Source organism: Oncorhynchus keta, chromosome 1 (assembly GCF_023373465.1).
Source record: "Oncorhynchus keta strain PuntledgeMale-10-30-2019 chromosome 1, Oket_V2, whole genome shotgun sequence".
In the NCBI taxonomy this organism is placed as follows: Eukaryota; Metazoa; Chordata; class Actinopteri; order Salmoniformes; family Salmonidae; genus Oncorhynchus; species Oncorhynchus keta.
Window position 1 is genome coordinate 19,304,449 of NC_068421.1, and position 25,528 is coordinate 19,329,976.

Consider the following 25,528-nt stretch of genomic DNA (forward strand, 5'->3'; position numbering starts at 1 on the left):
GGCAGGGGCAAGGAGGAACTGAGGTGACACTGGTCATGAATAAGGTATGAATAATTGCTGGACTGCTGGATGTTGCAGACAATGGACACATTTTATTGAACATTTGAAATACACATGTAATGAAAGAATGCATATTAAACACATTTTACACATCTTGATAAACTGTTTAGACTGCACAGTCAAGACTCTGGCTACGCCCATGCAAGTAAAATCAACCGGCGAGTTTGTTTTGTGTGTGTATATGAATACGTTTAATATTAAACGAATACTATATTGCAAATTAGTTTGTGGTTCAGTAGTACAACGTTAACTCAAACGTGTAGCTAAAATCACACCGGCGTCCCTGTCACATGACTGATTAAACCGGAATTTGACTACCGGCTTCCGGGACAGTCCATTCCGTCCGACTGCGGACTGAAGGAGAGGAAGGTAAATGTTATCGTTTCCAACTATATTCTTTGCTAGTTCAGAACTGCGAGAAACCAATTGACAATCAGCATTCATCCGCGCTTTTTAATGAACTTTAAACCCAGTAGATCGATCTGGGGGATAGAGTTGTCGCTCCTTTTCCAGACTGATTTTTCCTCTGCTAGCCCGACCAACCCCCACCTAAATCTTAGGAGGTTATAAACGTTAGCTTACGAAATAGAATTGACGAAGGCAGAAGGTTTCGAAATTTTTAATCACTTTATTAGCTAGCCAATATCCTTCAACATTAAACAAATGTATGGTAAGAATTCTTCTATATGCAGCCGGTTTTGGTTTTGATTTGAGGTAGCAAGCTAACTTCAGTTGGATTTGTTAACGTTATGAGAAACTGTCCTATTTTCTCGGTTTGTGGGTGAATGATAGCTTGTTTTCGGTAACAAATGTCATGCCATATGTTAGTTTATTCTTGAGGAATGGACATTGAACCCAATCGTAAAGAATTATTGTTGACGTACCGGTAGTTAGCTGGTGCTGGTTAAGGATGCTGCATTTTGTCGCCTTCCAGTCCGCATGGTTGTGTTGTAGCCAGTGTTATCTAGCTGTGTGGTGCTTTCTAGACAACTGGGAACTCAGAAAAAGAGGTCAAGTCATGACGCCAATGCTCTTCAGGTCGGAAAGCCTTAGCCCTAGAAAGTATCCGACTGGATGATTGTTCAAAATGGATTCTCAGTTGGGGCTCTCTTTTTTTTAGTTCCCTGTTGTCTTGAACACGCCAAAGTAGTTTATTTCCGAGTTTCCAGTTTTGAACGTGGCATGTAGTCCACATGTATGTGGCGTGTGTAATTTGACAGAGGGGTGTGATATTATGGTATCTCAGTTAACTGAGAATACATACTGCTTATGTATGGCCAATGTGGTAGGATCCACATTGGCAAGTTCGGTCCTTGGATCCCATGCGTCATGTTCAGAGGATGACACAGCATGACGAGGATGCTACCCTGCGGTTGAAATGGCACTGATGCTGATCCGTTTACTGGTAGTAGTTGCCACAGACGTTGGTTTCCATCTTTTCATTCTTAATCTTTTCGGTATTTGGGAGACCGCTTGCTAGCTGAGGAACGCTCAACTTCGTTCACATATCCGCCTCGATATAAGAGAACGGAGTGGAACGTTCATCACCAACTACTTGCTTGCTTGCCTGCATGTAATCATATGCACTTTCGGGTTTGCTGTAAGCGTTGACAATCAAACTAAGCTGAAAACGGATTTAGATGATCTAATTTGACTGTTAAGAGAATAGAGGAGAACAAGAAGCCGGCTTCTGCGTGTGCACTGTGCAACACTTACTACGCGCGCTAAAGTCTGAAAACCAACCACGTGGTAACTCAAGTTGGCTTGGGAAAGCGCTGGTTGCAACTAGCTAGTTAACACAGCCACAAAGTCAGAATTGGCTATATCGTTAAGAAAACTGTAACATCTTAGTTTTTGGTCTTAATGTAAGGCTAGACACGAGGTGAGCACTGTGGTTAGGGTAAATTGTATAAATAGGTGGTGTTTATAACTTTGTGGCTGTGGTAACTAGTGACGACCTAAAAAGCTGTTTGAACAACATGGCGCCGCACAGCGTAGCCATCCTACACGCCTTTTCGTTTCACGTTATCGGAACTTGGCAGAACTGAGGGTTTGAAAGTTATCCACTATCCGTAGCCTACATGCATGTACTTAGCAATATTACTGTGTGTATTGTGACAGTCGTCAGGTCTGCTTTTTTTGTCCTGTGAATTTGTAACTGCATGTTGTGCGTGAATGAAAAATGACCAGTGTGTGGCTTGTACATTAATGCTAAGAGGATCATGTAGCGTAGGAAATAATTAATTTGGCATTCGCTCAGCATGCCCGACAAGTTGTCTTTCTGTTGTAGTAACATCTGCATGAGAAAAGCGATTGCCGATATACGGTGTTTACGGACAAGTGAATTTGGCTGAGAACCTCCGATCAAAATGGATGCCGATTCAGAGTAGCTCGTGAGCCTTGAGTCAGGCGAGCCATGATCCCAGATGTGCCCCATTATTAGTACTCAACCAAATGCCTTTTGTTTGAATAGCTTTGTCTTTCATGTTGAATTCGTGGGATTGTGATAATCAGTAACCAATAACTGCTTTAGCCTGCCAAGTGTGCCACCATTGTAATTTAGTAATGTAACCATTATTTAACTAGGTAAGCCAGTAAGAACAAATTCTTATTTGCAATGACAGGCAAACCCAGACGATGCCGGGCCAGTTGTGTGATACTGCCTGGATTTGACTGTAGTGATGCCTCTTGCACTGAGATGCAGTGCCTTAGACCACTGTGCCACTTGGGGGTACACACCTGTCTGGTCCTGGGTGAAAAGGGTTAGGAAGTCCTGATGTAGAAAATGAGATCACTCACCTGTGATTTGAATGTTGTTGATAATCCAAATCCAGTGTACAGAGAACCCTGTAATTCAATTCTGCCCAACAAATGTACAGTTCTTTATCACGTTTGAAATGCTCTCTGGGATGGGATCTGGCTGATGAGTAGTGATAGGAATGAGGTCATTGTAGCAAGAATTTTAGGGCTAGACAGACTACAACAATCCAGAGCTAATTGTCCCCCGTAATGCTTGTTATATATTAAGCTATGGTTTACATAGAAACATGTGACTGATGTCTTGTTTCCTTCCTTGCCACCACATACACATTTCTTTGTGTGGCACTGCCATAGGCCTATTGACCTGGCTGATACTGTAAAACTTTAAAGCATGTTAACTCATAGCAGACGTTTCAAAGGTCGTGCAAGCTAGTGTGTTTGTGCCTATCCATCCAGGCAGTACAGTTCCTTTAAAGCCGACTATCACGTACGCTAAATTGTCTGAGAATCGAAGGCTGGCAATTCAATCGTTAAGCATGTGACATGTCAATGCCACTGTTTAGTAAGGGCCTGAACCACTCTTGGGGGTTGAGACTGCATAACAAAACACTGTGAACTTACCCTGACGCTACCGTTCACATAGACGCACAGCTTGAATTATCCACTAGTGCATACTTACACATGCAAACAAACACTTTTTCAGCCTTGTCAAGGCGGCAGTGCTGTGCTCCCACCCTCACTAGGTCATAGTGTCATGTTGGGGTGATGCATCGGTCTCTGTTGAACATGAACGACCCCACACCCACTTATCCCGCTCTCTCTACTTCCTGTCAGGCCAGCTCAGATGACTGGGCCTGGTTGGTGTGGTCTTGGCTGGGGTTCACATATCTCCCTCCAACCCCCGGTCCCTTGGGCTACCCTGCCAAATCAGTTCTGCACTGCAGCACTATCGCTGCGGGAGTAGGATACTCTTACCGAGTTGGTTTAGTATATGCGCACACACACACTTAATTAATGCAGCCAGAATAGTAGGTGAATGAGCTACAGTGCCTTTGGAAGGTATTCAGACCCCTTGACTTTTTCCACAGTGTGTTACATTACAGCTTTATTTTACAATGTATTAATTTAAACAATTTCTCAGCAATCTACACACAATACCCCATAATTGACAATGTGAAAAGTAAAAAAAAAAAAAAAGATTTCTTATTTACATAAGTATTCAGATCCTTTGCCATGAGACTTGAAATTGAGCTCGGGTGCATCCTGTTTCCATTGATCATCTTTGAGATGTTTTGATTGGAGTCCACCTGTGTTAATTTCAATTGATTGGACATAATTTGGAAAGGCGCACACCTGTCTATATAAGGCCCCACAGCTGACAGTGCATGTCTGCTCAAATACCAAGCCATGAGGTCAAAGGAACTGTCCGTTTGGATATACGCTCCTAAAAACCAATGAGGAGATTTGAGGCAGGACTGGCAGCGCATTGAGCGTCACAAATGGAACCAAGTTATATTTTAGCGCCCGGCTACATAGTCACTCGCGAGCAGTTGTTGCACAATGATTGAATAACGTGTATGTGTACATTTATTTTGCACCACTCGCGGTCACGAGTCCACCTGTGTTAAATTCAATTGATTGGACAAGATTCAGGACAAATATGTGAATGTCCTTGAGTGGCCCAGCTGGAACCCGGACCTGAACCCGATTGACCGTCTCTGGAGATACCTGAAAATAGCTGTGCAGCAATAAAAGGTGTATAAAAAACCCATCCAACCTTACAAAGCTTGAGAGGATCTGCAGAAAATAATGGGAGAAACGCACACCTGTAATTTTGGCGTGTATCTTGTAGCAACATACCGAAGAAGACTCGAGGCTGTAATCGCTGCCAAATGTGCTTCAACAAAGTACTGAGTGAAGGGTCTGAATTAGAGGTCGACCAATTAATCGGAATGGCCGATTTTAATTGTACTTTTTCATAACAATCGGTATTTTTGGACTTAGCCCAATTTTTAATTATTTTTTTTTATACACCTTTTATTGAACTAGGTAAGTCAGTTAAGAACACATTCTTATTTTCAATGACTGCCTAGGAGCGGTGGGTTGGGTTAACTGCCTTGTTCAGGGGCAGAATGACAGTTTTTTTTTTACCTTGTCAGCTCGGGGATTCAATCTTGCAACCTTACCGTTAACTAGTCCAACGCTCTAACCACCTGCCTCTCATTGCCCTCCACGAGGAGACTGCCTGTTACGCGAATGCAGTAAGCAAAGGTAAATTGCTAGCTAGCATTAAACTTCTTATTAAAAAAAATCTATCATAATCACACGTAAACTACACATGGTTGGTGATATTACTAGTTTATCTAGCGTGTCCTGCGTTGCATATAATTGATGCAGTGCGTATCGTTGCTCCAATGTGTACCTAACCATGAACATCAATGCCTTTCTTAAAATCAATACACAGAAGTATATATTTTTAAACCTGCATATTTAGCTAAAAGAAATCATGTTTAGCAGGCAATATTAACCAGGTGAAATTGTGTCACTTCTCTTGCGTTCATTGCACGCAGTGTATATGCAACAGTTTGGGCTGCCTAATTTGCCAGACTTTTACGTAATTATGACAACATTGAAGGTTGTGCGATGTAACAGCAATATTTAGACTAATGGAAGCCACCCCTTAGATAAAATATGCAATGTAACAGGAATATTTAGACTAATGGAAGCCACCCCTTAGATAAAATATAAAATGTAACAGGAATATTTAGACTAATGGAAGCCACCCCTTAGATAAAATATGCAATGTAACAGGAATATTTAGACTTGTGGAAGCCACCCCTTAGATAAAATATGCAATGTAACATAAATATTTAGACTTATGGAAGCCACCCCTTAGATTAAATATGCAATGTAACAGGAATATTTAGACTAATGGAAGCCACCCCTTAGATAAAATATGCAATGTAACAGGAATATTTAGACTTATGGATGCCACCCCTTAGATAAAATATGCAATGTAACAGGAATATTTAGACTAATGGAAGCCACCCCTTAGATAAAATATGCAATGTAACAGGAATATTTAGACTAATGGATGCCACCCCTTAGATAAAATATGCAATGTAACAGGAATATTTAGACTAATGGATGCCACCCCTTAGATAAAATATGCAATGTAACAGGAATATTTAGACTAATGGAAGCCACCCCTTAGATAAAATATGCAATGTAACAGGAATATTTAGACTAATGGAAGCCACCCCTTAGATAAAATATGCAATGTAACAGGAATATTTAGACTAATGGAAGCCACCCCTTAGATAAAATATGCAATGTAACAGGAATATTTAGACTTAGGGAAGCCACCCCTTAGATAAAATATGCAATGTAACAGGAATATTTAGACTTAGGGAAGCCACCCCTTAGATAAAATATGTAATGTAACAGGAATATTTAGACTTAGGGAAGCCACCCCTTAGATAAAATATGTAATGTAACAGGAATATTTAGATTTAGGGAAGCCACCCCTTAGATAAAATATACAATGTAACAGGAATATTTAGACTTATGGAAGCCACCCCTTAGATAAAATATACAATGTAACAGGAATATTTAGACTTATGGAAGCCAGCCCTTAGATAAAATATACAATGTAACAGGAATATTTAGACTTATGGAAGCCACCCCTTGGATAAAATATACAATGTAACAGGAATATTTAGACTTATGGAAGCCAGCCCTTAGATAAAATATACAATGTAACAGGAATATTTAGACTTATGGAAGCCAGCCCTTAGATAAAATATACAATGTAACAGGAATATTTAGACTTAGGGAAGCCACCCCTTAGATAAAATATGCAATGTAACAGGAATATTTAGACTTAGGGAAGCCACCCCTTAGATAAAATATGGAACGGTTCCGTATTTCACTGAAAGAATAAACGTCTTGTTTTCAAAATGATAGTTTATGGATTCGACTATATTAATGACCTAAGGCTCATATTTCTGTATGTTATTATGTTATAACTAAGTCTATAATTTGATAGAGCAGTCTGACTGAGCGGTGCTATGCAGCAGCAGGCTCGTAAGCATTCATTCAAACAGCACATTCATGTGTTTTGCCAGCAGCTCTTCGTTGTGCGTCAAGCATTGCGCTGTTTATGACTTTAAGCCTATCAACTCCCGAAATTAGGCTGGTGTAACTGATGTGAAATGGCTAGCTAGTTAGCGGGGTGTGCGCTAATTACGTTTCAAACGTCACTCGCTCTGAGACTTGGAGGTGTTATTCCCCTTGCTCTGCATGGGTAACGCTGCTTCGAGGGTGGCTGTTGTCGTTGTATTCCTGGTTCGAGCCCAGGTAGGAGCGGGACGGAAGCTATACTGTTACACTGGCAATACTAACGTGCGTATAAGAATAGTCAAAGGTTAATGAAATACAAATGGTATAGAGAGAAATAGTCCTATAATAACTACAACCTAGAACTTCTTACCTGGGAATATTGAAGACTCATGTTAAAAGGAACCACCAGCTTTCATATGTTCTCATGTTCTGAGCAAGGAACTGAAACGTTAGCTTTCTTACATGGCACATATTACACTTACTTTCTTATCCAACACTTTGTTTTTGCATTATTTAAACCAAATTGAACATGTTTCATTATTTATTTGAGGCTAAATTGATTTTTATTGATGTATTATATTAAGTTAAAATAAGTGTTCATTCAGTATTGTTGTAATTGTCATTATTACAAACAAAAGAAATCGTCAGATTAATCGGTATCGGCGTTGAAGAATCATAATCGGTCGACCTCTAGTCTGAATTCTTATGTATTTACATTACATTTACATTTAAGTCATTTAGCAGACTCTCTTATCCAGAGCGACTTACAAATTGGTGCATTCACCTTATGACATCCAGTGGAGCAGCCACTTCACAATAGTGCATCTAAATCTTTTAGGGGGGGGGGTGAGAAGGATTACTTTATCCTATCCTAGGTATTCCTTAAAGAGGTGGGGTTTCAGGTGTCTCCGGAAGGTGGTGATTGACTCCGCTGTCCTGGCGTCGTGAGGGAGTTTGTTCCACCATTGGGGGGCCAGAGCAGCGAACAGTTTTGACTGGGCTGAGCGGGAACTGTACTTCCTCAGTGGTAGGGAGGCGAGCAGGCCAGAGGTGGATGAACGCAGTGCCCTTGTTTGGGTGTAGGGCCTGATCAGAGCCTGGAGGTACTGAGGTGCCATTCCCCTCACAGCTCCGTAGGCAAGCACCATGGTCTTGTAGCGGATGCGAGCTTCAACTGGAAGCCAGTGGAGAGAGCGGAGGAGCGGGGTGACGTGAGAGAACTTGGGAAGGTTGAACACCAGACGGGCTGCGGCGTTCTGGATGAGTTGTAGGGTTTAATGGCACAGGCAGGGAGCCCAGCCAACAGCGAGTTGCAGTAATCCAGACGGGAGATGACAAGTGCCTGGATTAGGACCTGCACCGCTTCCTGTGTGAGGCAGGGTCGTACTCTGCGGATGTTGTAGAGCATGAACCTACAGGAACGGGCCACCGCCTTGATGTTAGTTGAGAACGACAGGGTGTTGTCCAGGATCACGCCAAGGTTCTTAGCGCTCTGGGAGGAGGACACAATGGAGTTGTCAACCGTGATGGCGAGATCATGGAACGGGCAGTCCTTCCCCGGGTGGAAGAGCAGCTCCGTCTTGCCGAGGTTCAGCTTGAGGTGGTGATCCGTCATCCACACTGATATGTCTGCCACACATGCAGAGATGCGATTCGCCACCTGGTCATCAGAAGGGGGAATGTAAATGTGATATTTCAGTTAATATATATATATATATATAAGCAAAAATGTTTAAACCTGTTTTTGCTTTGTCATTATGGGGTATTGTGTGTAGATAATAAAAAATAAAAAAATGTAACTAATCAATTTTGTGTAGTGTGGAGAAAGTCGAGGGGTCTGAATACTTTCCAAAGGCACTGTATATGGTCATCAGGGAACTCAACTGTAGCCTTCATGTATGTGAAGTGCTCCCCATCCATACCTTTTCTGAAGGAACAGCTTTAGGTCTCTGCTATGGGGTGTGTCCCAGGGTTCCCCTTTGGAGAACATGGGTCTCTCCCCACAGGGTGAAGCAGTCTTTTCATTGGCTCTCTTGCTGTCAGGGTGAGCACAGTGAGACCCTCTAAAGGGGTCTATGCAACAGAAGCCAAGGTAGGTCTGTTTACATCACTATGTAGTTCTATGTACAGTTTTGCGGCTGACTTTTTGGAACTTGGTGTAAACGGACCTCCGTTTGCATAGACTGTGGAGAGCCCTTTGTGTGGACTTGACACTCCGGGGCTATCTCACTCTGTTTCTGACCTTAATTAACCAGCACCTCCTTTTTAGAGACATTGCCATTTCCCTTCCAACTCCCCCACCGTTCTGAGGGTGTGGTAGCGTCAGTGGAAAATGTCCTAAGTTTGCTGTTCCGACAGTCAATCTATATTTTGTTAAAGGTGCTGGGTTTGTCTAGTGTGCTTTTCTTCTCCTCTAACAGTCAGTTTTTCTGTTTTGGCTTCTTTCACCTGACAGAAGTGTAATTTCCATTTATAAAACATGGACTCAGCATGATTTTGGGCTTTTCCCCACTGCTCTTTGTGTGTCAGGGCAGTCTGCGTTTACTGTTACTTTAGGAGTAAACAATGTTGGGTTTTACCCAGGGGCCATCGGGACAATAGTAAGGATGGAGAGGATATTTGTTTCTTGCATGAGGCCAATTTTGTTATTTTTGAGTCACTCAGATAGCATAAGCCATGGCAAAATGTGTAGAATTGCTGGAAATCTGCTTTAAAACTGAAAATGTTCTCTCAATCCCCATGGCGAGATGTGTAAAATTGCAAGAAATTAGCTTGACAACAGGTAATATTTTGTGACTGCGGCCAACAGGAAGGCCTAAAATGTTCGGTTAGCGACCGCTCCATTGGCCGCGCCCCCACCCCACCTACCACCTAAGCCCTATTTTCTTAATAAAAAAATAAAAAAAACTCTAGTCTGCTATACCTGTGCCAAAACGCTGGTATTTTTCATCCTATTGCTTGTTCTTTTTTATATAGTGAGCCAACATGTTTTCAACACTTTATTTATTTCCATGACTGATAAACTAATTTTCTCTTAATCTCTCGTCTCTGCAGCAGACATATTTTATGTTTAGAACATCAACTTGCAATAAAATCACAGTATCGAATCGCAATAGCGTACATGTAGAATCACAGTTTTGTATTGGCACCTAAATGTCATATCGTGAGGTCCTGGCAATTCCCAGCTCTAGACAATATGCCTGTCTCTTGGAGAATAGGATTGTATCCCCTTTATACCAAACCATTGGACTCATAACTGAGATGACAATCTTACCTTTCACCCTTTCTCTCTCTGATAGGTTGATCAGAGGACAGACTACCACCACGTTGGCACACCACATCCTTGCTCCCGTTCCTGGGACTAAACACGGTTCAACGTGTGAGTGCTGATCAACAAAGCCTTAACACCATTCTCTTGGTCTCTCGCTCTCCTAGTTAATCACTGAATTTTTTTCTCTTCACCTCCTCCACTCTGTTATTCCTCCTCTCAGATTTCTGTGCAGGTCCGAGTGCACCCATGCAGAACCACATGAAATGAATAAAGCACCACAGTCTATAACGCGACCCCACCCTGCCCTCTCCCCTGGACTCCAGCTAGTAAGGGGAATCTACTGTCTGTTTAGATTGAAGCTTCAATCTTGTCTTGTGGTTTGTCCAATCGGTAACCATATTGTTGATCATGGTCTCTCCCCTCTTTTTCTCTCCCTTTCACAGCCCACCTTCCCTCCTGGACAGCCCCCCTCTGTTGTCTTTGCCACCCCCCCACCTCCACAAATGAACCCAGCGCCACAGCCCCGACAGGTACACATGTTCGTCACCCCACAGCTTCACCTCTTGACATTACTTATTATTTCCGCTGTCAGATGCTTCTCCGTAGTGCAGTATCTTAATCCATTGGTAGAAATGTAGATTATGCTACATGCCAACTCTTCACTACAACTAAGCTCTCCTGTTGATTCCATCTCATACTGTGTTAGCGCCCAGTATGTGTACGTTCCACCCTCCAACCTGTCAACGTTACTGCTGGAAGGCAAAATCAGTATCTCAGATGAGACTTGTATTGTGTTCTGAATCCTCTTGTTAATCCCTGCTCCCTGCCTTCCTATCTGTGTGTGGTTTTGGAGGAAGGTTGTATCCGCTGCTCTCCAGCTGGTGTCCTATGTGGGTTTAACCTCTGACCTGTGACCGGTCTTGTCCTCCTTTTCTAGTTCGCCCCCGTGCCCCGTGCTTTACACCAACAGGTACTAACAGTCTGATTTGGGTGGGCTGGGTTGGAATTGTGGGCACTGTGGAGTTCTCTTCACTTGCATTTCCTGTCTTCCTGAACTGTTTCTGAGCACTGCATGTTCTAAAACCAACTCATGTTTAATATGGGAGGCCAAAAGAGTGAATCTGCCGTAGAATCCTATTCAGAAAGTATTCTGGGATGTCTTGTCTCTGAGGACCGCATTCATTGGGAACTAGAGGTCGACCGATTAATCGGAATGACCGATTAATTAGGGCCAATTTCAAGTTTTCATAACAATCGGAAATCTGTATTTTGGGCGCTGGTTTAAAATTTTGTATTTTTATACCTTTTTATTTAACTAGGCAAGTCAGTTAAGAACACATTCTTATTTTCAATGACGACCTTGGAGCGGTGGGTTAACTACCTTGTTCAGGGGCAGAACGACAGATTTTCACCTTGTCAGCTCAGGGGATCCAATCTTGCAACCGTACAGTTAACTAGTCCAATGCTCTAACCATTGCACTCCACGAGTAGCCTGCTTGTTACGCGAATGCAGTAGAAGCCAAGGTAAATTGCTAGTTGGCATTAAACTGATCTTAAAAAAAACAATCAATCATAATCACTAGTTATAACTACTAATCCAATTTAGCAGGCAATATTAACCAGGTGAAATTATGTAATTTATTTTGCAGAGTCAGGGTATATGCAACAGTTTGGGCTGCCTGGCTCATTGTGAACTAATTTCCCAGAATTTTACATAATTATGACATGCATTGAAGGTTGTGCAATGTAACAGGAATATTTAGACGTAGGGATGCCACCCGTTAGATAAAATACCAAACGGTTCCGTATTTCACTGAAATAATAAACGTTTTGTTTTCGAAATGTTAGTTTACGGATTCGACTATATTAATGACCTACGGCTCATATTTCTGTGTGTTATTATGTTATAATTAAGTCTGATTTGATAGAGCAGTCTGACTGAGCAGCAGCAGGCCCGTAATCATTAATTCAAACAGCACTTTCTTGCGTTTTTTCCAGCAGCTCTTCGCAAAAACATCGCTGTTTTTCTGTCTTCAAGCCTATCAGCCTAATCCCTGGTATAACCAATGTGAAATGGCTAGCTAGTTAGCTGGGTGTGCGCTAATACAGTTTCAAATGTCACTCGCTTTTAGATTTGGAGTAGTTATTCCCCCCGCTGCCAGGGCCGCGGCCTTTGTGGAGCGATGGGTAACGATGCTTTGAGTATGGCTGTTGTCAATGTTTTCTTGGTTCGAGCTCAGGTAGGGGCGAGGAGGGGGAAATAGATTTTATTGATGTATTATATTAAGTCAAGTGTTAATTCAGTTTTGTTGTAATTATAATTATTCCAAAAACATTTTTTTTTTATCGGCCGATTAATCGGTATCTGCCCCTTTTGGTCCTCCAATAATCGGTATCGGCGTTGAAAAATCATAATTGGTCTACCTCTATTGGGAACTTATCATGTTCACATGGTTCTGTAGCTCAGTTGGTAGAGCATGGCGCTTGTAACGCCAGGGTAGTGGGTTCGATTCCCGGGACCACCCATACGTAGAATGTATGCACACATGACTGTAAGTCGCTTTGGATAAAAGCGTCTGCGAAATGGCATATACATATACCAGAGTTTCCGTTGGCTAGTAATGGCAGAAACAACAATAAATGAAATTGGCTCTGGCCAGTTGTCCAGGAGAAGATTGTAGTGCTTTTTTGCTTATTCATTGATGGAAATATATTTGACTGGTCATGCTTTTCGGTCTATAGGTTAGTTTCCAGAATTTAGATTGCGTCATCTGTGAATCTTTTGGGGCGGTATGCAAATTTGAGTAGGTCTAGGGCAGTGGTTCCCAAACTTTTTATAGTCCGTACCTCTTCAAACATTCCACCTCCAGCTGCGTACCCCTTCTAGCACCAGGGTCAGCACACTCTCAAATGTTGTTTTTTGCCATCATTGTAAGCCTGTCACACATACACACACACACACACACACACTATACAATACATTTATTAAACATAAGAGTGAGGGAGTTTGTCACAACCCAGCTCATGGGAAGTGACAGAGCTCTTATAGGACCAGTGCACAAATAATAATATAATAATCAATAACTTTGCTCTTTATTTAGCCATCTTACATATAAAACCTTATTTGTTCAACTAAAATTGTGAATAGGGGCGGCAGGTAGCCAAGTGGTTAGAGAGTTAGGCCAGTAACCTAAAGGTTGCTCGATCAAATCCCCGAGCTGACAAGGTAAAAATGTCATTCTGCACCTGAACAAGGCAGTTAACCCACTGTTCCTAGGCCGTTGTTGTAAAATAAGAATTTGTTCTTAATTTACTTGCCTATAAAAATAGCTCACATGTTAATGAGAAGGGTGTGCTTGAAAGGATGCACATAACTCTGCAATGTTGGGTTGTACAGTCTGTGCCTGTATTTAGTTTTCATGCTAGGGCCGAGAATCCACTCTCACATAGGTACGTAGTTGCAAAGGGCATCAGTGTCTTAACAGCGCGATTTGCCAAGGCAGAACACTAAGCGTAGCCCTTTGTAGTCCGTAATAGTTTTCAAGAATGCCACATCCGACGAGCGTCGTAGCCGGTGTAGTAGGATTCAATCTTAATCCTGTGTTGACGTTTTGCTTGTTCGATGGTTCGTCTGAGGGCATAGCGGGATTTATTATAGGCATTCGGATTAGTATCCCGCTCCTTGAAAGCGGCAGCTTTAGCTTGATGCGTATGTTGCCTGAAGTCCATGGCTTTTGGTTGGGATATGTACGTACGGTCACTGTGGGGACGATGTCATCGATGCACTTATTGATGAAGCTGGTGACTGAGATGGTATACTCCTCAATGCCATTGGATGAATCCCAGAACATATTCCAGTCTGTGCTAGAAAAACAGTCCTTGAGAGTAGCATTTGCGTCATCTGACCACTTCCGTGTTTAGCGATTTTAAATAAAATGTTAACTAGGCAAGTCAGTTAAGAACACATGCTTATTTACAATGACTGCCTATGAGCAGTGGGTTAACTGCCTTGTTCAGGGACAGAACGACAGATTTATTTTACTTTGTCTGCTCAGGGATTTGATTTAACAACCTTTCTGTTGCTGGCCCAATGCTTTAACCACTAGGCTACCTGCCGCCCCTGCTTTAGTGTTTGCTTGTAAGCAGGAATTCCTCTAGTTGCACATGTGACATTGTTGAAGGAATTGAATTCCTCTGTTTTAATTCCCAATCAAAATTAAACACTCCGTCAATGAATAAGGGTTTGTAAGACCCTTATTTTATAAGAATGGACAGAGCCCCGGTCTTAAAAGTCAAGTAACAGCAGTAACAAAATACAGTAACAAAATACACATGCAGGGTATTGAATTAAAGCTACACTCGTTGTGAATCCAGGCAACAAGTCAGATTTTTAAAATGCTTTTCGGCGAAAGCACGAGGAGCTATTATCTGATAGCATGTAACACCCCAAAAGACCCGCAGGGGACGTAAACAAAATAATTAGCATAGTCGGCGCTACACAAACCGCACAAATAAAATATAAAACATTCATTACCTTTGACCATCTTCTTTGTTGGCACTCCTAGATGTCCCATAATCACTATTGGGTCGTTTTTTCGATTAAATCGGTCCATATATAGCCTAGATATCGATTTATGAAGACTGTGTGATAAACAGAAAAAAATAGCGTTTCATAATGTAACGTCATTTTTAAAAATTCAAAAAGTCAACGATAAACTTTCACAAAACACTTCGAAATACTTTTGTAATGCAACTTTAGGTATTAGTAAACGTTAATAAGCGATCAAATTAATCACGAGACAAAGTGTTTTCTATAGGGGTCCGTCTTGAAATACTGTCCGTGTATTTCTCAACCAAAATATCCGGTCGGAGACGTGAAGAAAAAGCCTGTCTCTTGTTCGTTTGACCAAGAAACAAAGAATTGGCAAATGACAAGACTGTTGACATCGTGTGGAAGCTGTAGGTACTGCAACCTCAGCCCTATTTAATGTCTTTCGCCCATAACAATGGGTTGAAGCGGTGGATGGATATATTTTTCCACTTTCAGTGATCAGATTTTCCTGCACTTTTCAATGAAACGCACGTTTTGTAATAGTCACAGCCGTGATTTAACCAGTTTTATTAACGTCTGAGTTTTCTATCCACACATACTAATCATATGCATATACTATATTCCTGGCATGAGTAGCAGGGCGCTGAAATGTTGCGCGATTTTTAACAGAATGTTCGAAAAATTAGAGGGTAGGAGGAAGAGGTTAACAGACATGCTGGTAAAAATGTGGTAATCTGATTTAAGTTTACCTGCATTAAAGTCCCCAACCACTAGGAGCACCGCTTCTGGGTGAGCATTTTCTTATTTGCTTATGGCCTTATAGAGTTGGTTGAGTGGTTGATGGGTCTGTGGTGGTAAATAGACGGTTATGAATAATATAGATCATTTTTATCTAGGTAGATAGTGTGGTCTACAGCTTATCATAAGGTACTCTACCTCAGGCGAGCAATACCTCGAGACTTCTTTATTATTAGACGTAGAGCACTAGCTGTTATTGACAAAGACACACTCTCGTCTTACCAGACATAGCTTCTCTTTTCTGCCGGTGCATTAAAAATCCCTCCAGCTCTATATTATCCATATAGTCGTTCAGCCACGGCTCGGTGAAACATAAGATATTACAGTTCTTAATGTCTCATTGCGAGGGTAGTCGTAGGTCATCAATTTTATTTTCCAATAATTGCATGTTAGCAAGTAGAATTTGTGGCAGTGGGAGTTCTCGCTCATCTACAGATTCTCAAAAGACAGCTTGATCTGCATCCTCTTTCCCTCCGTCTTTTCTTCACGCAAATGACTGGGATCTGGGCCTGTTCCCGGAAGAGCAGTATATCTTACTCGTCGGACTCGTTAAAGGATAAAGCTTATTCCAGTTCGTGGTGAGTCATCCCAGTTCTGATGTCCAGAAGTTATTTTCAGTCATAAGAGATGGTAGCAGCAACAGTATGTACAAAATAAGTTACAAACGAACAAAATAGCATAATTGTTTACGGGCATGTAAAACATCAGCCATCCTCTTTGGCTTGCGTGGTTACAGGTGGTCTGCGGTTGTGAGGCCGGTTGGACGTACTACCAAATTCTCTGAAACGATGTTGGAGGTGGCTTAAGGTAGAGAAATTAGCATTCAGTTCTCTGGCAACAGCTCTGGTGGACATTCTTGCAGACAGCATGCCAATTGCACACTGCCTCAATTTGAGACATCTGTAGCATTGTGTTGTGACAACTGCACATTTTAGTGGCTGTTTATTGTCCCCGGCACATGGTGCACCTGTGTAATGATCATGCTGTTTAATCAGCTCCTTGATATGCCACACCTGACATGTGGATGGTTTATCTTGGCAAAGGAAAAATGCTCACTAACAGGGATGTGAACACATTTATCTGCAAAATTGAGGAGAGAAGCTTTTTGTGCACATGTAAAATGTCTGGGGTCTTTTATTTCAGCTCATGTATCATGGGACCAAACTTTATATGTTGTTTATACTTTTGTTGGGTATATTGAGGCATGCCTTATCTTGCTTCAGAGTAGCCTATTAGAGATTTCAAACGTTCTAATATTTTCATCTGTCATGTGAAACTGCTTGCATGTGTAGTGCCCTTTTTACAACTGTTTTCTGACTAATTGCATTATGGAACGAACCTTTGCGTGTTGCCTACTGTCCTGTGCTCATTGCTGCGCTTATAATGTGAAGAAATAAGTTTATCAACATTAAGTGATACATTCTGAACTGTTGCTTCAGACTCATTTATTTCTAATTCAGTAGCCTAGGCCTACTGGTTGTATGGATTTGTGATCTATCGCCCCACAACTGTCCCGAGTCGTCTGTTTTTGAATGGGCTACTTATTTCGAGACAAGCTGACCAATAGAATAGGTTGCCTAAACTTTTTTTCTGTAGTAGATTGACATAGGCTCGTGATTCTGCTGTTCGTTACTTGTGGACAGTTATTCTCCCATGTCAAAGTGCACATCAGAATTAGATAAGGACCGCACATCATTGCATTCTCAACTTGCATGTTCTGTTAACATGAATTACCGTAATCGAAATGAGATTTTTAATTTCATTATAATGTTTCCAGTGTAGAGGGGCCTCCCGGGTGGCGCAGTGGTTAAGGGCGCTATACTGCAGCGCCAGCTGTGCCATCAGAGTCCGTGGGTTCGCGCCCAGGCTCTGTCGTAACCGGCCGCAACCGGGAGGTCCGTGGGGCGACGCACAATTGGCCTAGCGTCGCCCGGGTTAGGGGTGTCCTTGTCTCATCGCGCACCAGCGACTCCTGTGTCGGGCTGGGCGCAGTGTGCGCTAGCCAAGTGCACGGTGTTTCCTCCGGCGCATTGGTGCGGCTTGGTTGGGTTGTGTATCGGAGGACGCATGACTTTCGACCTTCGTCTCTCCCGAGCCCGTACGGGAGTTGCAGCGATGAGACAAGATAGTAGCTACTACAACAATTGGATACCACGAAATTGGGGAGAAAAAGGGGTCAAATCCAAAAAACAAAACAAAAAAGTTTCCTGTGAAATGTCCGGAGCCACGTTTTCTTAACGGAAACCCTGACACGCACACACAGACTCCGTGCTCTATGTTAGCTTTGCACATGGACAGTTACTCACACACCTGCATCTTTTATGCATGCTGCTTGTTAATTCACTGCTTTCTGTCAACTTAACTGACTGCCGCTCTCACTATCTCTCGTTCCACCTCTCTCTCCCTCCCCTCTCGCTTGCGCGTGTGTGTGTTCACGTGGTGTCTGGGCGATGTGCTGCTGAAGGGAGGATTCAGGTCACTGCAGGTAACGCTTAGACTCCTGGAAAGAGATCTGTCTAGTTGTTCCTGCCTGTGGTCCTGTCGTCATCATTTTGGCTTCCGTTTTGCTTGAAGAGTCATCGCAATGTAAATGAAGCAACACAGAACATTCTAGTAATATTTGTTTTTTAGCAGTTTGGGTTCTGCCTTTTTGAACAGGCTGTTAAAGTGCCAGACTAGCTCGTTGAAATTGTTTTTGTATTAACTGCAAGGGGAAATATAATAGCCCTTTTAAAGTTGGGTTGAATTTTATTGTTGAGTGTTTTTACCAAAGGCGAGACTTATGGACATGTGACACTTCAATAACTTGCCCCGCTCTTCTCTCCTACTGCCTCATCTTCTCTTCTCTCCAGCCGTACTACAGCCGTTCTAGTCTGCACAGCAATGCCCCCAGGGTGCCCCCCAGCAGCACGCCGAGGCCCGTGGCGCCCACACACGTCTACCAGCCGGGCCAACAGATGATGATGATCCCCTCACAGCGGATCCCCTTCCCAAACCAACAAGGCCCCGCCTACTTCATACCCGGACAGGTAAACACAGCCCCACCCCTTCCTACAGGGTTCTCCATCTTTACTAGGGGCCACTCTCATTCTCTTTACTCAGACATTCACTATAACTTTTGGGACTGTTCCATTGGTTCCCTTCCGCCAGGCAAGCTCAATCAAGTGCCGCTATGGTATTTGGGAAGAAAATAAATGCTATTTGGAAGTAGGTCTGGTAGCAACTAACAATGCAGTTCCCCTTCCTGTCTGTGAGGGAGGCCCCACATGGCCTGCCTTCCCCTGGTGACCTGAGTCAGACAGATTCTGCTGAGTCTGGCCTCTGCTCTATGGAGCCAGTGTTGGGACAAAAGCCCCTTTCCCCTCCCCCTGGCCATGGCCAGGTGATCAGCTGACCCTCCAGTTCCTTCCTGATTGTGCAGTGACTAAAACACCACAGAGAGAGAGCAGGATGGGTGTTACGGTGTGTGTTTGAGGAAGAGGTGTATGTTAGACGTTAGGAGAGGTAGGCCTGCCACAGCTGGTTGGTCATCAAAACCACACTAAAGTGTGTGTGGGACAAAGAAAGGTAGAGGTGTGTCTGTCTGAATGAGTTATATCAAGTACTAGTTGGCAGACTGTCTTAACACCTTTTCCATCTTACTCGTTGTTCTGTAGTTGAGCTTTAGCTTGCCTTGAATCCTCTGGGCTCGTAACACTCTACAATGTACGTTTAGGTCTTATTTAAACCATTCTGACATGTCTCTCTCCCTCAGTACCGGTCAACGTACGTGGCCACCCCCCAGCAGTACCCGGTCCCGCCGGGCACCCCAGGCTTCTACCCAGGCACCAGCCCAGCTGAATATGGTACTTATGGTAAGAGGCTCTGCTTAGGGCCTCACCTGCCGATACCCACCTTTACCCAACACCACAGGCCTCAGCTTTACACCACTCTCTCCTGGACACGCTGAAAACAGGGATGTCAATTCCTGAGATTAATTTAAAAGTATTTTCAACCGAATTTCAATTGACTGAATTGAAGAGAAATGGAATTCAACCCTGATACACAGGTCAAATTCCAAACCTGTTACTTATTTCGGCACTAAGTTATTCCCAACAGTGTGCTCTCTTCCAAAATCCCTAATGTCACTGTTAATAAGTTTGTCCAGGACGAAGGCCTCTGAGCAGATTTTGACTGCCCTCTAGTGGTATGTACAGGGGCTATAGAAAGCTCACTGGTTGTCCTGAAAACCAGCTTGGTGACCCTGCTCTCAAGCCTGTGAGCTATGTAGGGTCTGTACAGTTCAGCAGTGACCTGGTCAGAGCAGTCCATTTATGGTGTCTACTTTAGAAAATGTTGATGTGTTGCTCCAACATGCTTAAATATAAATGAGCTCACAGACATAATTCATAACAAGCTACTCAATTACTGCCCCCCATCCATAAGAAGTTAACAAGATGTCTGATTGTAAATAAGGTTTTGAGAGCTGGGGGAGTTGTGTGTTTGTGTGTGGATATAAATACAGCAAAAAAAGAAACGTCCCTTTTTCAGGACCCTGTCTTTCAAAGATAATTAAAAAAAAATCCAAATAACATCACAGCTCTTCATTGTAAAGGGCTTGAACACCGTTTCCCATGTTTGTTCAATCAACCATAAACAATTAATGAACATGCACCAGTGGAACGGTCGTTAAAACACTAACAGCTTACAGACTAGGCAATTTAAGGTCACAGTTATGAAAACTTAGGACACTAAAGAGGCCTTTCTACTGACTCTGAAAAACACCAAAAGAATGGGGTCCCTGCTCACCTACATGAACATGCCTTAGGCATGCTGCAAGTAGGCATGAAGCCTGCAGATGTGGCCAGGACAGTAAATTGCAATGTCCGTACTGTGAGACGCCTAAGACAGTGCTAGATAGAGGGAGACAGCTGATCGTCCTCGCAGTGGCAGACCACGTGTAACACCTGCACAGGATCGGTACAGCCGAACATCACACCTGCGGGACAGGTATAGGGTGGCAACAACAACTACCTGAGTTAAACCAGGAACGCACAATCCTTCCAGCAGTGCTCAGACTGTCTGCAATAGGCTGAGAGAGACTGGACTGAGGGCTTGTAGCCTGTTTTAAGGCAGGTCCTCACCAGACATCACCGGCAACAACGTCGCCTATGGGCACAAACCCACCGTCGCTGGACCAAACAGGACTGGCAAAACATGCTCTTCACTGACAAGTCACGGTTTTGTCTCACCAGGGGTGATGGTCGGATTTGCGTTTATCGTCAAAGGAATGAGTGTTCCACTGAGGCCTGTACTCTGGAGCGGGATCGATTTGGAGGTGGAGGGTCCGTCATGGTCTGGGACGGTGTGTCACAGCATCATCGGACTGAGCTTGTTGTCATTGCAGGCAATCTCAATGCTGTGCGTTAGAGGGAAGACATCCTGCTCCCTCGTGGTATCCTTCCTGTAGGCTCATCATCCTGACATGACCCTCCAGCATGACAACACTGTGTGTTACAGGGATGACATCCTCCTCGCTCATGTGGTACCCTTCCTGCAGGCTCATCCTGACATGACCCTCCAGCATGACAATGCTGTGTGTTACAGGGAAGACATCCTCCTCCCTCATGTGGTTCCCTTCCTGCAGGCTCATCCTGACATGACCCTCCAGCATGACAACGCTGTGTGTTACAGGGAAGACATCCTCCTCCCTCATGTGGTACCCTTCCTGTAGGCTCATCCTGACATGACCCTCCAGCATGACAATGCCACCAGCAATACTGCTCGTTCTGTGCGTGATTTCCTGCAAGACAGGAATGTCAGAGTTCTGCCATAGCCAGTGAAGAGCCCGGATCTCAATCCCATTGAGCACATATGGGACCTGTTGTATGTGAGGGTTAAGGCCATTCACTCCAGAATTGTCCTGAAACTTGCAGGTGCCTTGGTGGAAGAGTGGGGTAACATCTCACAGCAAGAACTGGCAAATCTGGTGCAGTCCATGAGGAGAAGATGCACTGTACAACTTAGTATCTGGTGTGGCCACCAGCTGCATTGACTGTTACTTTTGATTTTGACCCCCCCCTGTGCATATCATGTTTCTGTGTAAGAGAGGGGTGTGTGTGCTTTATAGATCTGGTCAGATGCCATTGTAGAGCTGTTTTTAGGCTGCAGGCGATACATATTTCTTCCCTCTGGGCTAGATCATTTGGAAGAGTGAACTTTTCTCCCCCTCGTGGTGCCAGTCTAATAGAATTAACTAGCTTGGAGGGTGAAGTAGGGTCACACTCATACAAACACACATTCAGAGGCCCATATTTGCACGCTCACACTTGCACACAATCCAATAGTCACGTGCGCTCTCAATGCCTCACAAATCTACTGATGCTCATGCACTCACATACTGTACTCGCACGTGGCAAACACTTGACGACACTAACATGTTGTCTCATTGACTCCGTTTGTCTGGGCCTCTGGAGCCATGGACAGACTGACCAACGTGCACAGAGCCTCTTGACTGCTCTGAGTGCTCAAAACACAAAAGCAGATAGCCTAGTGGTTGGAGCGTTGGGCCAGTAACCGAGAGGTTGCTAGATGGAATCCCCAAGTCATTGTAAATAAGAATTTGTTCTTAACTGACTTGCCTAGTTAAATTAAAAAAATAAATTACCGGCAGTCATGACCACATTCAAATTCCACTTGACTGTTAAGTCACGGTAACTAGCCTTCTCCAAAACTGTGAACTGATGGTCATTAGTATCCTACGAAACTTGCTAATGGCCAGTTGCAAATGGCCTTGTACTCGGTGCTCTATTTAAGCAACGAGGCCCAATGGGGTGTGGTATATATGGACAATATACCACGACTAAGGGCTGTTCTTATGCACAAAGCAACCTTGATACAGTCCTTAGCTGTGGTATATTCGCCATATCCCACAAACCCAAGAGGTGCCTTATTGCAATTATAAACTGCTTACCAACGTAATTAGAACAGTAAAAATAAATGTTTTGTCATAACTGTGGTATACAGTCTTATATGAACTGGGTGGTTTGAGCCCTGAATGCTGATTGGCTAACAGGTATGACAACATGTATTTATACTGCTCTAATTACTTTGGTAATAGCAATAAGGCACCTCAGGGTTTTGTGGTATATGGCCAATATACCATGGCTACGGGCTGTGTCCAGGCTCTCTGCATTGCGTCGTGCATAAGAACAGCCCTTAGCTGTGGTTTATTGGCCATACACCACACCCCCTTGGGCCTTATTGCTTAAATAGACCACTGCTGTCAGCCAATCAGCGTTCATGGCTCAAACCACCCAGTTTATAATGTCACTCTGACATCAATGCAATTGAAAATCAAATCAAACACTTGAGAGCCCTGGCATAGAGTTTGAGTGGAATAGGATCACATGTTGTGCAGGGAGAGGCATCTCATAGGTGGCATGAGAAAGAAGCAGGGGAGAAGCTTCCTCCATTGACTACTCAAGTGCGTACAGATAACATATAATTTTCCTCCAATTCCAACAGGTGCATGATAATGGCCCAGTCTAAATCAACTCATTTCACAAACATTATTTTGTACATGAGAATATTATCACTTTGAATGAATCCCAGCATTTGCAGTCTAAAAGGCAAGTCAGTCTCCTATAACTTAGCCCATGGTCCTATATGTGTTGATACGGTTGGTATCACAACTAAAGTGGCCAAATAATTCCAAACGTAGCCTATAGGTCTCGGACCCCTGAAACAGGGTTGCAGAGCCCATAGCCTACAGAGCCCAGTGAAACGGTGTCTTATAAGCCCAGTCATTGCGCAGTCGCATGTTGAAAAGTTTTAACTGGCCACTATTTAAAAGAGCATCCCAGCTTTAGTGTGCTGTTATATTTATTGCTCAATTATTACATTTTAAGCACATTAATTTGCTTCACAACCAGTGTAGTCTTCCTGCCATATTAAAACCTAACCGAGGGAAGCGCGTCCTCCATTTGCTTTTCGAGTGCAGGCTATGGATGACGTATTTTTTTTGGTGTGCCATTCTCAATAAAAAATCATTAATATTTATTACTAGGCTATATGTAAAGACCACAGCCCAAATTGTGACTCTGCAGTGAGGCTGCTGAGACTTGCTTCACTCTGCTTTAGTTACGGTCATCACCGTAGGATATGTTTGTATGGTCTATTATTGACCCTCTTGGAGTTGTTCTTTTAGGAAATCTTATTGTTGTTGCATCTTTATCAGACTCGTCATAAGGTTGTCATGGGGTGTGTGTGTGTGTCACATGTCATTAGGTCAGTCTGGCACATGACCCTCCTCTTCACTGGTCATGTGACAATGAGAGGAAAACTTGGCTTCAGCACTACACTCTTAACAGTCTAGCCTTAATGAGACTGCAACATGTTTTATTTATTTAACCAGACTTGAGTTGAGAAAATTGGGGGACACATACAGCTGTGCTCTGATTGCATCTTTCAGTGTGAATAAGATAAGTGTTTGTTTGGGCCCTCTGTTGGTGAACTAGTAGGTTAACTCTGGCATCAATACAGACCGTGAGCAAGCGGATGCAGTACCAGTCAAAAGTTTGGACACACCTACTCATTCAAGGGTTTTTCTTTCTTTTGACTATTTTCTACATTGTAGAGTAATAGTAAAGACATGAAATAACACACATGGAATCATGTAGTAACCAAAAAAGTCTTAAACAAATACAAATGTAATATTTAAGATTCTTCAAAGTAGCCACCCTTTGCCTTGACAGCTTTGCACACTCTTGGCATTCCCTCAACCAGCTTCATGAGGCATTCACCTGGAATGCATTTCAATTAACAGGTGTGCCTGGTTAATTTGTGGAATTTCTTTTCTTAATGCATTTGAGCCAATCAGTTGTTATGACAAGGTAGGGGTGGTATACACAAGATAGCCCTATTTGGTAAAAGACCAAGTCCATATTATGGCAAGAACCGCTCAAATAAGCAAAGAGAAATGACAGTCCATCATTACTTTAAGACATGAAGGTCAGTTAATGTGGAAAATAACTTTGAATGTTTCTTCAAGTGCAGTTGCAAAGCCCTATGTTGAAATAGGAAAGGAAGACCCAGAGTTATTTCTGCTGCAGAGGATACGTTCATTAGTTACCAGCCTTTGATTGCAGCCCAAATAAATGCTTCAGAGTTCAAGTAAAAGACACATCTCAACATCAACTGTTCAGAGGAGACTGCGAGAATCAGGCCTTCATGGTCGAATTGCTGCCAAGAAACCACTAAGTCAGGGGTGTCAAACTCAAATACCCAGTGAGCCAAAATGTAAAACCTGAAAAAAGTCACGGGCCAACATTGAACAAATTAACCTTTTAATATGGACCCAAACAAGTTTTGCTTTAACATTGAATATGGAACAAGCATCGCTTATTACCATACAATATATAATTTAATAGTGGAGACATGCAAAATCGAATTTCAAATGAAAAAACACATCAATGGCTTTCATTTATTAAATAAATCAAATTTAAATAAAAATGGTATGCCTCTTTTCTATTTGCAGCCTTCTGATTTTTTTAAATACCAAAATCAACTTTTTCCACTGGCTAATAATTTTACAAATAAAATGATAATAAATCAATCAACCATTCAAGCCCATGCCTTGTAGCAAGAAAAAGTGCATAAAGAAAACGTTAATTATTGCACACTGGTCTAATCTAATGTGCCCAAGCCAGATACCTGGCATATCTTCTTGGATGCTAGTTCATCAATGTCTGGGCTCAAGCTCTGAGCTGAAGAAATCCTCAGTATCGAGCGAAGATGTTCATCAGTCAGACGTCTCCTGTGAGTTGTTTTGGTCATCTTCATCGAGGAGAAAAGTTGCTCGCATAGATAAGTGCTGCCGAACATGGAGAGCATCTGAGCAGCTTGGGTGCGGAGCTGAGGCATTGTGTCAGGGATGAACCGTGGAAACTGTGCGGCGCCCACAGCATCATACTTTGACTTCAGCG

General features: G+C 43.0%; 1 protein-coding gene across 17 annotated transcripts in view; it reads left to right on the forward strand.

Annotated features, from left to right (window-relative positions):
• Window positions 1-329: 329 nt before the first annotated feature.
• LOC118374569 (eukaryotic translation initiation factor 4 gamma 1-like) overlaps window positions 330-25,528 on the forward strand; it is a 71,669-nt gene continuing 46,470 nt past the window's right edge. For 6 of the 17 annotated variants that reach the window (XR_008133226.1, XR_008133228.1, XM_052516563.1 and 3 more), the window contains exons 1-8: window positions 330-429; window positions 10,242-10,321; window positions 10,434-10,539; window positions 10,657-10,743; window positions 11,151-11,183; window positions 18,028-18,048; window positions 18,416-18,592; window positions 19,318-19,417. Coding sequence is in view for 14 of the 17 variants with exons in the window: in XM_052516563.1 (XP_052372523.1) it covers window positions 10,477-10,539; window positions 10,657-10,743; window positions 11,151-11,183; window positions 18,028-18,048; window positions 18,416-18,592; window positions 19,318-19,417 (481 nt within the window). In the remaining 3 variants the exon portion in view is untranslated. Of the gene's footprint in view, window positions 430-499; window positions 731-2,032; window positions 2,111-10,241; window positions 10,322-10,433; window positions 10,540-10,656; window positions 10,744-11,150; window positions 11,184-18,027; window positions 18,049-18,415; window positions 18,593-19,317; window positions 19,418-25,528 lie in introns of those variants that run through there. The other 11 variants (XM_035761008.2, XM_035761013.2, XM_035761014.2 and 8 more) reach the window with 9 other exon arrangements.